Source organism: Simochromis diagramma, unplaced genomic scaffold, assembly GCF_900408965.1.
Source record: "Simochromis diagramma unplaced genomic scaffold, fSimDia1.1 OVJJ01000753.1, whole genome shotgun sequence".
NCBI lineage: Eukaryota > Metazoa > Chordata > Actinopteri > Cichliformes > Cichlidae > Simochromis > Simochromis diagramma.
The window spans coordinates 9,360,477-9,374,680 of record NW_024387523.1 but is presented as its reverse complement, the minus strand read 5'-3'; the positions used below and the strand labels follow the sequence as shown (position 1 = coordinate 9,374,680).

Here is a 14,204-nt window from a genome sequence, read left to right as displayed (position 1 = left end):
ATAACAAAGGTCTTATTTGGATTTTGTCCTGCTCGAAATTCCCTGGACAAACACTGATGTGTTTTGATGAGTATATTAGGTTTAAAAAATTAAATTGATGGAACTTCAATATATAAGTTCAGCAAAAATAGTGAAAAAATGTTTGTAGAGTCATGTTTATCTGTGTTATACTCTTCTGAAAATCACTCAGACAACACTGCATCTTATTCCAGGACATGGAATTTATTTTACAACTGAGAATAAAAGAATGCCATTCTGAATAACTGGGTTGATGACAAAACCTAGAAATTAGTCACTGAAGAATGTTTTTTTTTAATGTTATATACAGTTCCAAGCATCAGAACAGATGCCAGTAAGTTCTGTCACGTTATGTAGACCACACCTAGGGACCTACTGGTTACTGAAAAAAGGACGTCGTGGTCCAACACGATCCTGTAGCTTTATACAGCCTCCCTGCCTCACATTTGTGTAGAAAATAACATTGTAAAAATGCACACAGTACAAATAATGCAGAACTTTAAAGAGCAAGATATGCTGACATACATGTATACATACTTGCTGATTATTTATACAGTAAGTTTTAAACTTCATTAACTTTACAACTGTAGCTTCACAATGATAAAATTGGTAGCCTTCAAAAGCAAATACTGTACACGTTGAAACAACCAGGAAATTATATTTTACTAGATAAACAAATATCCTAAATATTTTGCAAAACTTACTGTGATTTGATGGCAAACCGAACAATTTTATGATCAGCTCCCCAAAATGTTTGTCGAGGACATAAAAACTAAAAAGAGTAATGTGTTGTCCTTTTTACTCGTACAATTCTTCATCAGTTGACACTTAAAGTGCTGAAATCACCTTAACATTTTAAAACACTCTTATTCTTTCCCAATATACCTTTACATAAACAGCTGTATCCAAAATTTGCTAAATGGTATTTCAGTTTTGTTGTCATGACTGAAATTTTCATAAGACATAATACACTCACTGGTTTACATGAAAACATGCACAAACTGTCTCATAAATAATATGCAAGTCGTGTTGAAATATATTTATCTTAGAAAATGATTCTGAAACAGTGATCGAAATAAGAGCATGGTTTAGTTGTAAAACAACAGGTGGACCATTTTTAAAGGCTCAGATAAGATGCAGTGCATTAGGAAAGCAACAATCTGTCAGTGACTATGTAGTGCCATGGCTACTTTAATTTGTCACCCAAAAAATTCACTGTTTACTGTATGGCCTAGAGCCTCTGTAGTGCAGGCTCCTGCCATGTTTTATTAGCTGAAAAATTACCGTGTACGGTATTAAAGCTCCTGCGATTTTCATGTGTTGTAAAAATACAGCTTTGGCACTATCTGTTACAACAGATTGTAGCTTAGAGTCATAGTGCAACAGTTATCTGTCATGCTATCGGCTTTATTTGACTTCATTGTTTATCGAACTTTTCCAGCTCTTTCACGAAGATGAGATGAGCCTCTGGTGATTTTCCGTGTGTTTTGCAAAGATGCAATTTGATTGCATGTTTGCTCACAAATGTCCGATTGCAAAGTTTGCACTGATATATTGAGCCAGTGTCCTCTTCTGTGAGTCCAGGTGAACTAAAAGTCTTGTCCTCTATTCTGCTGACGGCCTGCTGCTCTATTAAGTCTATGGAGAGCTTCGAAAGGTCTTTTAGGGTAAAACCAAGGTGGGACTCCAAATGGTGAATATAGGACGAAGGAGTCCTGAATTGGGAAGCACAGTCACTGCACAAAAACAGAGGCTGGCCAGAGTCCATGTTTTTTAGGAACTTTGTTCCCCCTGTCCGCTTTAACTGGTATTTTACATTGGCCAGCCAATGTGAGATAGTAGTCATTGAGAGACCAGTGAATTTACAGATGTGGACCCGTTCCTGGGGTCCTAAGTCACTAATTACAAACTTTCCTTCTGGGGTTTCTCTAAGACTGGAGGCAAACTGGGCCTGAAGAATCAGGAGGTGTTGGGGATTCCAGTTTGACTGTCTGCCTTTCCGTCTTTGAATGGGAGATAGCTCTTCCATGCCATCCTCCAAAGTACAGCCATCGATATCGGATTTCTCTGAGATGGAAGATGGGGTTGTAGACTTTGGTGTTAAACGACCCGTCAGATTTTTCACCATGTCTGAAATGTCCATCAAAGCATTTTCTCTTAGAGGTGGCGATGATGTCTGAGAGAAATCTTTGAAGACCGGCTTGGTGTTGTTTACATTGCTGTTTGGTGTCGCAAGAGTCCCCTTAGCTGTGCTTCCATTGCTGTTTTTGGATTTTGTCAAGTCGATGGGCTGATCATCATTGACGTCGTCATCATTGTGATAGTGACTCATAGGATCTGTTTGCTTAATCTGGGCAGAGTTGTTGATCTTATAAAGCATTGCAAATGGGTCTACAAAGGGTGTGGACACTTTTGCCGCTTTCCCCAAGTGGTTGTTCATGACGGACTGCAAAGCACTAAGAGGGTTAACAAGGGATTGTTCTGGTGAATGATCAGTGATGATGCTCAGGTTACTGCAGCCATTGCTTACTGTCTTTTTGGGCGAATCCGCTTCAGTTTTTATTTTTATATTTATTTTACTCTCTGTTTGCTCTCTTTCTTTGCCCTTTAGCTCATTCCGATCCTCCAATTCACTGTCCTTCAGTATCTTTGAGAGGTTTTCAGGATAAGGTGAAGCCTGTTTGTCCTTAGGATTTAGCACTGGTGACTTTGCAGATCTACACTTATTTTCTACAGGTTTTTCCTCTTTCTCATTCTTCACTAAGCTTTTCCCTGTAACTTTTTCCACTAGCTCTTCCATGGCCAGCACATTGCTCTTGTGACTTGGGGGTGGAGAGGGGCTATTTGGGGAATGGATCAGAGAGCCTAACTCAGAGGACATTACCTTCAAACTAGTGCTACTGAACAAAGGTTGAACCTGTGCACATGAGGGCAAAGGCTTCAGAGATCCATGGAGCTGATAGGCAGCGTGAATGCTGGGGTATCCACCCCAGGTTGGTGTTCCTGTTTGGGCCTTACTGATAGCACTTGAAACTGTGTTCTCTAAAGACTTCAGGATGTCCAGCCCACCTTTAGGTGTTTCTTCTAAATCTTCTTCTGTAAGGTACTGGTATGACCTGGCCCTTTCAGGTTTGTCTGTTTTTTCAGGTAGGTCTTCTTTTTCTTCTTTTATTTGTCTCTCTGGTTCCCTAACTTCAGTTTTCTCGTCCTCTGTATCTTCATCTTTCTTTTCTTCGTGTTTCTCCTCAGGGCTGGAGGGCTGCAATGGGGAGTCAGGGTGTGGCTTACCATTGGGCGGCGGGAGCCGTGTGGTAGTGGGAGGCAAGGGAATCGACTGTATTTTCTCTTCAATCACAGGATCAAAAACTAGCTGCTTCCCCTTTTTAGATGCTGTATTTGTGACTTTAAGAAAGTGTCCCGTGACCATCATGTGGGCTGTCAGTTGTTGCAAGGTGTCATGCGAACTGCCACATTCCATGCATTTGAGAATTTGTGCCTTTCGTGCCTCAAACTGCCAAGTATAACTAGCACCATTTTGGTAACCGTATCGATTATTAGGAGTGACATAAGGATTGGCCAGTTTTTGGTCTTTTGGAGATTCTCCCAGGTGTATGCCAGATGAGACGGACTCTGGTGAGCTCGGCGACATCAAGTCTTGAAACGCTCTTTTTTTGGTTGGGGGGACCAGTTTTGAGGTGAGGGCTGGCATTGGTTCTTTTAGAGGCACTTTTTGATAGTGTTTTGTTTTGATCATGTGAACACTAAGGTCTTGCAGTGATTCAAAAGAGTGGCCACAGTACATGCATTTCAGAACTTTCTGGGCATCTTCTTTGCCTTCCATCTCCAGCAAGGAACGTTTTCGTGGCTTGGACCACTTCTTGCTTCGATCATCCTCTGCATCTTTGTTGTCATCTCGGTAGTGGCCAGTCTCGTTCATATGTACAGTTAGGCCTACCAAAGTATCATAGGCAGCACTACAGTCCTTACACCTAAACTTGCTAGCTCCAGTAAACACTGGGCCATACAGCTTGTTGTTTTGCCTATAAAGCTGCACGGTGCTGAAAAGGCTGGGCTCAGGAAGGAGTTGATACGGATTATACTGCAAAGTTTTAGCCAAGGCTGCTTGATGCCAATCATATGCTACTCCTGTACTGCCAGAGCTTACACTGATGCCACTGTTGCCGTTACTCGACACTGTTCTTGCACTGGTGCTGCTGGTGGTAATATTTGTTGTTACTGAAGTGTTGTTACTGCTACATCTGTTCTTTACATGGACATTTCCCGGGCTATGACTGTTCAGGAATCCATTGCTCCCTTTGTGATTGCTCCCACTGCCATTGCTTGCTGAAATATTGTTTCCTTGTTTATTTTTAAGCATGTCCAGAGCAACATTGGACCAAGAGGCATCCGAGATCAGGTTTGCATAGACGGCTTTCATCTTTTCCAGACTGTCCTGTAGTGAAAGGCCATTGATGGATTCACTACCTTCCCCCAGCTTCTCCTCCACCCTGTCCGGATCACTTAAGGAGGGGGTAGTCTTAAGGTCCACCAGCTGATCACTGGTAGTGCTGAGGGGAGAAGCATACCCAGCATCTGGGTTAGTGCCATTGCTGAGTGGAGAGTTCTGGCAGCTATAACGATCTCTTGCGTCTTCCTCATCATTGAAAAAATAGTCTGCATCTTGACCATCCAGGGAAAGGCCATCATCCAGAAGATGTTCCTCTTCATCAGCTTTGCCACCCTTGAATTCATCTTCAGGTCCATAAGCTGGAAAACAAGGCAAGGAGGAAAACTGAGATTAGATACAAATGTCTTAGCAAATCAATACACTTGAACACAAGAATACACCTCTGGCCCTCCCTATATGCAGGTGGTGAATGCAATAATCCTTAAGAGATTTTTGTCAATAGTCCCTGTAGAGGACAAAGATATAATAAAGTGGCAAACATCCATGTCTTGACAATGACAGATAGTCCTCTTCACTGCACTGCCAAATGGAACTGTTGAACACTACAACTGATCTTGGGCAAGGAGCAGACATGACTCAAGAAATGTATCCACCAAGTTTAAAAATGGCAAAAACATAGAAAAGAAATTGAATTAGGCAGAGAAGATTATATATATTCTGTGGTAGTACTCCACAATGGAAAAGACACGCTTTTGCTAATCATATAACAAACGAAAGGAAAAAGTGTGCAAGGCCTCACAGTTTAAGATTTAAAGTATTCTGTTCTTTTCTTTATTATATGTCTTACATAAACACACACTGGTACAATGGTGGCTAATCATACCAAACATGAACAAAGTTTACAATGACGAGGTGCATATAATAAGAAGTAACACCTGAGAGCTGAAGCTTCAGAGGGCTTTAAATGCTCTGCTGCAGACAGCTTTTATACTCCTAGCTCTGCATGACATCAAAAAGGGGGTGTATCCCTAATAAGGTCATCTCAGCCACACAGTTGATTTTGAGTAATAGTACTGAGTCATAGTAACATAGAACCTTGAGGTGACTCTTATGATTTGGCACTATATAAATACATATATATACACACTTCTGTTTGTGAGTGGCAGCCAATAATAAGAAAGCTTGCTTAAAGAGGGTGGGGAAAGGAGCCAATATCACTTATTTTAGAGAGCGAATCAAAACAGGGTGCGCACCAAAGTTAGTCTAGCACGTTAAAAGAAAATATGTGAGGGAAAAACTGAGCAAAGAGGCGGAGAATTTTGACTGTGCATAAAAACAGCCAAGCAACGATGCAATCAAGAACAATCAGAAATTCCACTATTTCCAATGTTTGATCTGATTTTTATTTATAAAAGTCCACAACAAATTATTTTTGATCCTTTTCCAGTAAACCTCTCCGTTTGAGAGGGGAATACCCCAGGTCAGTGCAGTCACACGAGTAGGGGAACAACCTGGTCCATCATTTATTTGCTACAATGACAATGAATTATGGAAATGATCTATTTCCATAATTACAAAACCACAGTAATCCAATGAATGGAGAGAGTCTGACATATTCAAGTTTAAAACAAAACAAAACAGGGAAAATAAACTAAGATAGATAAATGACTTTTTAGTGAATGTTCATTTAGAAGTTCTTTTTAAGAAACATTACAGCATTCGTGCAAATATTACAGCTTATCCACTTAATTTAGATGCCAAACAGCACAAAGCCCACAGCAACATAGTCTTCATTGTCTATTTTGTTGCTGTTCAGCAACCACAGATCTATTCCTGACTTTAATTTGTTCAGTTCTTCCAACATGCCGCACATACTATGGATTCACAAGTAAGAGATAGTGGAGTAAAATGCCAGCTGCATCAGCCTTGCCAAGCCATGGTTGGCTGAAGTCAACTTGGCATCGGCTGTGGAAGTCCTCACAGCGTGATGCTAGGAAATGGCCAGTGGACATGACAAGCCGTGTTGTTACTGCCTGTGCTCCCTGAGTACTCACAGCATCAAGTGTGCCATTTTAAAAGAGGAAAGAAAAAATTATAGTATCAATGGAAATGGCTGCCTTCTCCCGCCAAATAACTGCCCATAACTCAGCTTGGAGGGAAAAAAAGTGATATGTGAATTAAAATTCACTTTTTATTGTCTTTGTCTAAAAAAATAATAAGGAAAAAAAGGTTTAAATGTGAACAGGGAGGTAGATTAAAAGGGGAACATTACACCGAGGCAGGGAGGAATCTAGGGTTAAATATGCTAAGGCACCTTTTCCAATCCATCCCTCGTAAGATGCTTGTCTGAGATGCCAGAATCAGTCTCCAGTGAGGAGGCAGATGTGCTGTCAGCTTCAAACAGCGTGTAGCTCTCTATCCCATAATCGGAATGGACATAATACCTGATGTTTGTGAGGTGCCAGTTACTGCTGCCTGGGAAAAGCTGGAGGTCCTACAGCTGCCCGGTGTGTGTGTGAGAAACAGTGCATGATCAAAATACATTCTTCCTCTTGCTCCCAACTGTGTGCTCTTAATTGTCCACAGGATATACTGAAGTATTTTTTTTAATTTAATCACTAAAAGAAGAATTAAACATTTTCCCAAAGCAGCTGCACGGACTTCTTTGAACTCTTCCTTTTCTCCCTAACAAGCTGCAGCCTGCTGCATTGAAATAAATGCAAAAGTGAACCCATTCAAAGTTGTGAAAGTAGTTAAAGACAAATCAGCAGACCAAGTGAGAGAAACCTGACAGCAGTACACACACACACACACATACATAGAGGGCACACCACTAAATTCTTCCCTTTCCCTGCTATCCTCCGTATGTTGCCTTGACAGGCATCAGTGTCAGGAGTGTGTCAGTGTCAGCCTGAGGTGTCAATGTCCACACAAACAAGCCTGAGAAGAGGTGGGAGGGGAAAGTAACAACAACAAACACAAGTCAGCCATTTTTTTTCTCCCCCCCCCCCCTTTGCTCAAGCCTGCTCCTTCACCATCTGTGTCAGTAAAGCTGCGGGTGCCACCGCCGGCTAATAAGGCAATCAGAGATGGAAAAGATGCTGACATGGCGGCTTTCGAGCGTCACTCAGAACAAAAGAGGAAACAGGGAGGGAGGGAGGGAGAGAGGGATAGGGAGGGGATTAAAACGGGGGGGGGGGGGGGGGGGGGGGGGGAGGGGAGAGTGTCTGTTGTGGTTGTCAGTCAAAAACGTAAGCCCACTTTGTGCTGTCAGTGAGGATAGGGAAAAGAGGGGAAGTTTTGAAAAGAGAGGAGAAAAAAAAAAGATGTGTTTAGGCCAGCGAACAAGAGGTGTGTGTGTTTGTGTGTGTGTGTACGTGCATTTATGCGTGTGCATATCTGACAGGGGAAAAAAATGACAGCGAAACAAGTTAACAGCAAAGCAGATAGGTGAGAGAGGTGTGAGAAATCAGCTTCTGCCATTTCTGTCATTGCGTGTGCGTGTTTGCCTAAGCTAGGTGTGGCTGATCAGTTTTATGTGTGCGCGCGTGTTTGTGTGTGTCACAAGTGTCACAGTGTGTCAGGTGCAAGCAGAGATGCAATGTGGCTAGTGGGGGGAAAGCGAAGCCATCTGTGTCTGGAGAGGAGCCTGTCACTATTGTTGTGCCCGAAGTCCAGGATTTCCTGCTGTAGACAGGTGACACCACAGTAGGACATCCCCCAGTCTCACAAACACACACACACACACACACACACACACACACACACACACACACACACACACACACAATGCAAACCTGCACTCCTCTGCCAAAACTACATGCCTCCCTAAAGCCAATAAGCTCGTGTGAGGTCCACAATTGAAAAACCTCATATTTTTTAATGCAAGTTTGAAACACAAAGTTATAATAAGGCTGAATAAACACTTAAGTATAGTTTTGGTGATCGTTGCCATGTTTGGATACATCACTCAAATATATCTAAAATCCAAGACTGTGCACACATAAGCATTACAGCTATGGCTAAAGAAGCTTCATGCTAAAAGTTAAACAATTTTGATATTAAACTTAACGCAGTCTTACTTTTTACTCTTCTTTAACTTAACCTCATAGTTTAAAAAACATCTTTTAATCTTTTTATCAGTCTATAATAAAACTAACTCCCTAACCGGCTGTTAAGTAACTTGAGTGCGACACAACACTGCCACAGCCAGCGTAGCTCTTCTTTCCCTCCTCAGTCACTTGTACATACACACAACACACGCTGCACACACTTTCCCTTTAAACCTTCTTCATTTATTCATGTTGTCTCAGAGAAGAGGGCAATCCCGGCTCTCATTTGCAGTGCTAATGTCCAATTCCGCCAGCTTTCAGCCTCCTGATTTACCCTACGTGGCGGAGTGCTGCACCCGCAGCAGGGCGGCCGCCGAGGCTCCCTCACAGCGTCTAGCGGCCCTTCAAAACAGGAGCTCTGGCGTGGCAGTCTTATTTCTCTCTCCCGTTTCGCTTTGTCACCGGCCCCTCCATTCCCTGCCACTCACCTCTGATGGCTTTGGACAGGCCTGATCAGTGTGTGTCATTGACCTGTACGGTGTGCATGAGTGTGTGCGTGTTTCAGCAGAGAGAAGGCTGTAAATAAAATGACATTATTATTTCCTCTGTCCTATCATGTAGAAAAGCCAATTATGGTAATGCTTAGTATGTCAGGCAATCTCTGTCTCTCTCTCGGCTCTCTCCCATCCTTGTTCATTCCTGAGATTTTTTTTCTGTCTGGGGTAGCTGCCGCTGTGGTTTCATAGGACCTGACACTCTCTGTGGACTAGCCTGCGGACAATGCTGTGGTAAACTCGCACAGACCAAAAGTCTCTCTCAGCCCAACTTGGTTTCTGTCAACGTACTTAAATTTCTTTATATAATTTTCACAAAAAGGTGGAACCCAAAAACGAGTTGATCGTCACTGCATTAACTTTCTGCGTAGTAACCTGTTTCTCTCTGATGATTATATCTCCTTTGTACATGTGATAAAGGAAACTTCACCGGGTTAAACTCAAGGACATGTTTGACATTACAGCCAGTTCGTGACACCAGGTCCAGGCGCGAGCCGTAATATAACCCACAGCTTCCTCGGCCAGGCACGTAAAAAGCTTACCTAACAGCACCCCCTCGGTTCCACCCTCCCCTAACCCACATAGAATAGTCCACCATATGGCACAATAGCTCAGGGGCTTCTAATAGCTCATGTGTTGTACAAATCCACCTTCTCAGCTTCCACAGCTCTGCTGGTTGGGGAAAACAAAGCAACCCATCCGGTCTGCTCTTCACGCTGATGGCCGTATGGGCAAACGGCAATTGTTGTTGTCAGCCACAGCAATATCAGATGAGCTACAGTCCTGAAAAAATAAATGAACACTTCTGGCTTGGCTTTCACATGTCTCAAAAGATTTAAGCCTGAATGGATGCTTTCAAAAATGATGCCCCGCGTATTTTTCTTGGCCACTAACTTTCCCAAAAAAGGTAATAACTAAATTAAATCAGTGCTTGGTTTTCAGGGTATGCTGAACCCAGGATCACAAAGAACTTGCCACTTTGCTTCTGTAGATACAGGCGAGCTTCTGTCTTCTGTTTCTCTTAATGTAATCTGAGACCAACACAGTGATGTTGAGATCAGCTTCTACAGGGGCCAGACCATCTGTTGCAGGTGTCTGTGCTCTTCTTGCAGTTATGGATGTTTTTGGGGGGGGTCGCCACTTCTGCAGCATGACTAGTCGACTGATAAGACGGCTGCCTGACCCTGCATGATGAACCTAACCCTTTCCAAACAGTTTGCAGTTACTCACGATGCTAAAAGCCTTTTTAAATCACAGCCAGTGACTTTTAACTAGAGTTTTACTCATTTGACATAATAGATCAGTGATGGATTAAAAGAAAAAAAAGAAAAGAAACAAATGTGAAGAACAACATTGCCAGTTTTCTTGAATTTCTACACCCGTCCTTGTTTTAATTTTGTGCTCCTTATTTGTTCAGCTTTTCCGAGAGCCAGTTTTTTGATGCGCCGCGACACCGACTGTGGTCTATAAATCACCTTTTCCTCAGACTGTCAGTGCCTGCTTGTTCTAAGAGGAAACAACAGCCATTAGATCATTGCCGCCACAGATTAAAGCCCTGTGTGCTCAAGTTTTCTGCCAACCCCCTCCCTCCAAACCCTACACACACCTAACCATCGAACACTGCTCCGGTGCTACATACACATTTCGAACCATCTGGTTTGTTTTCAGGCAAAGTACGGATAAAGCATTACTAATGCTAATTAAAGATGATGTGAGTGAGATTTACTCCACGTATGCCAAGAACTGTTTTAATGTAGGCTGTATCAGACAGATGCCGTTTGCTAAACAGACTCTTTTTGAGAAAACATTATCAATTCCTCTACCGTTTTTTTCCCCTCTGCCATTTTTATTCTCTTCACATAAACAAGCTTCATTTTAAATTGTAACCTCGTGAAAATGAAAATACCTGTATTGTCTTAATCTTCTGTTGCAGTGCACACCTCTGGGGAACGCGCAATATCTTTAATCTCCTGCAGTTGTTCAATTTTTGTTTAATCGGGGGTGGCCGCTGCTTTGACAAAGAGGTGTTCTGTTTAAATCTAAAACGAAGGAATGAAGCACAAAACCAACAGGCTCGTGAAATAACAGAGCTCCGTCTTTTCCTCATAGATGCCGTCTTTTGAATTCACCTGCATTGCCCCTGACAGCAAAGCTTCCCCCGACTAAACAACAGCTGCTACCATTGCCTAGCAACAACCAGTTGATGGATGACCCCAAAGATGGATAATTACCATAAATCACTATGGTTGTGTGGAGAACAGAGGCAGAAAATCACTGCAGGAAAAAAACAGGATGAAACACAGTTTAAAGTAGTGTGCCCAGTGTTTAGGTTAACTCTCCTAAATTTGTCAAACAAGGTTGTTGAGCTCTTCTGTGGGCAAGAACTGGTTGGCGACTGGGAAGTTTCACCAAATCAGAGGTGTGCTTCTTAAAAGTTTTTTTTTTTTGACAGAGAATATATGAATAAGGGCTGTAAAATGAACCCTGACGATATGACTCACGGGACAAAACCTGTCCTGAAAGAGCGCTGACAAACAAAGTGGGCTGAGGAAGGAAGAAAGGAAACAGCGGACAAAGAATGATAGCAACGGCGAGTTTAAGTGCAACAATGAAGATGAGGGGAGCTCGAGGAGAAGAAGCAAGAGGAGGAAGTCTTTATTTATGTATTCTGTATATCTGAGTGTGTGCAAGTGACAGAGGTAGACAGTGAGGCACAGGGAGAGGGAGAAAAACAGCTAGAATTAAAAAAAAATGAAAGAAACCAAAAGGGCACAGGGCCAAAACAGGGTCACCACCTAACCAGTTTGGTCTAGCTGAGTCCGGTTGCACAATATGCCATCAATCAACCTTCGCTGTGCTGTCAGCCCTCCCCTCAATTTACAGAGGCCATCCACTTTGTACACTGCTAAGAAACAAAACACGAAGAAGGAACAGAAACACAGAGGAAAAAAATGCACACACACGTCCATGAATCTGATCTTTCAGTCTCTGCAGAGAATAAAGGAGAAGAAGCACCCTAATGGCTCTGTAACACAAAACATGTTCTCAAAGATATGTGGGGAAGTGACAAACCTGCAGGGGTAGTTGGTGATTTAATGTAGCCAATAAGCTAACCTTATACAGGTAGCACACTGCTAACATGCTAGCACTTATTTCACAATTACTCTAGCCTCTGTACTGGGCTACTTTACTGCATCCCTTGCATTTTATTTGCTAAAATGTTCGCAATTTCATTAAAACAAGACACTCTTGCTAAAGAGACAAAATGCCCAAGCAGTTTATTTGAAATATAAAGTATCTGTACCATTGACGGGTGTCTAACAGTGCATTCATTTACTCTTTGGATGGTTCTGAGTTGGGATGTTATGGATTCAAGAAAGAAGATCAACACATAAAAGCTATAATAGGTACATGATAAACAAACATATTTTGTATAATCTATGTAAAGGTGCGTGAACAGCAGAAAAGGGGCTAAGCTAAGGCCGGTAGATTAGAATTGATTAGAAATTAAATGTTAGCAAAAGAACGCACGTGCTGTATGTGAATTTGCACCATTAATCTAAAGCTTGTAATTTATAAGTGAGATCCTAGCAAGTCATGCACCAAATTTTTATTTGTTTTACTACATGACTTAACAGAGAATTCACATGAAATTTCCTAATTGGGAACTTTTTAGCATTATTTGAATGCCAAATGAATGCATTTAAAGATGCACCACTTGATTGGTCAGTGACTTCTCAGCCAGGACCGGTGATAACCTTTCATATGTCCGATTATGAGCTGGTCTGCTCAACTGTTTGACATGGGTTTTGTTCTATAAATGTGTTGCACCTGCTTTTGTTTGATAAGGTGAAATGTGTCAGATAAAGGTGGCGCACAGCGACTAATTTTCAGTTAATCGTCTGTACCTCTTTCCAGCAGCTTTTTTCCCCCAGTTTCCCTAACAGGAGATCCTGCACCTTACTGAAGTTTAGGGCGATTTGTAAAGTTGATTAATTTAGCTGATTTTTGATTGTGCATGCTGTTTATATCTGAGAAAGAAAATCTAGTTGAGCAAAAATCAATAATGGCAATTCAGAAAAAATAGAATCTGTACATCTCTAAAATCTAAAATTCTCATTGTGTTTGATGCATAAAGTAAAATTGGACACGGAAATAGTAGAAAGCAAACCCCCCTAATTGTGACCAATATATTGAAAATAACTCAATTTGTCTTTTATAGTGCTGTGTGAGCTGAGCTTGAAACTTTTTAACAGTCTAGTATAAGACAGTGAGGCGACTCACACAGATTTTATTTTGTCTGCCTGCATCACAATATTTCATCAGCTCTTTTCTGCCCTTGTCTACGTCTCTGCAACGCGCTCAGAACACAATAATGCAGAGGGCTTTGTAAGAACCAGACCTCAGAGACCTGACTTACATATCCCTTCCCAACATGCGAACAGACAGACAAAGAAATTATAACTTTAAAAACCCCTAAAGTCACTTTAGGGAATTTAATTAGGACGGCAAACCCTCAGGGCAGGAGGCTGCTCAGGACAGCCAAATGTCCCCAAACATTTTAGTGCTTTTAACTGCATGTGTCACCAGGGAAATTCCAGCAATTGTGCACCATCAAAACCGTTATCCTTTATGCATCGCCACATTTTTTTCTTCGTTCTGTCTGCTCGAGTGACGAGTTAGTGCTGAAGTCTGGCGCTCCATTAAACAAAGTTCCACTGTTTCATTTCAACACTAGTTTAGGACTTAAGCATGATGAATAGCATAGACGCATAACAAAAAATATATAACAAAAGAAAAAGCTGAAGCACACAGCAGTTTACAGGGTGTATGTGTGGACTCCCCCCCACTTCCTGATGACCATAGCAATAAAGCGACAAAAGACAAAATGATATGGGGGGGGGGCATTAGGGGTAGAGAAAGGGTCCCTGGAGAAAGTCAGTAAATTATGTAGTGGGCTTTCAAAGTGGACTAGTATTAGTAGCCATCTCACCCTAATTGTGCCTGTGCGAGTATGCATGCATGCCCGTGTCTGTGTGTGTGTGTGTGTGTGTGTCTGTGTGTGTGTGTACAATGGTTATGAACGGCTTCACAGTCAGAGAGAGAGAGAAGCAGGAAGAGAGGAAGCAATCCTTCAACAGAGCACAATATCAGACTGCGGACAGACAACGA

The 14,204-nt window shown here is 42.0% G+C and overlaps 1 protein-coding gene across 4 annotated transcripts in view; it reads right to left on the bottom strand.

The window, feature by feature from the left end:
* Positions 1 to 314: 314 nt before the first annotated feature.
* LOC120726763 (teashirt homolog 1-like) overlaps positions 315 to 14,204 on the bottom strand; it is a 138,132-nt gene continuing 124,242 nt past the window's right edge. For all 4 annotated transcript variants that reach the window (XM_040020674.1, XM_040020677.1, XM_040020675.1 and 1 more), the window contains one exon: positions 315 to 4,785. In XM_040020674.1, the coding sequence (XP_039876608.1) occupies positions 1,436 to 4,785 (3,350 nt within the window). In that variant the 3' untranslated portion in view covers positions 315 to 1,435. The remainder of the gene's footprint in view (positions 4,786 to 14,204) is intronic.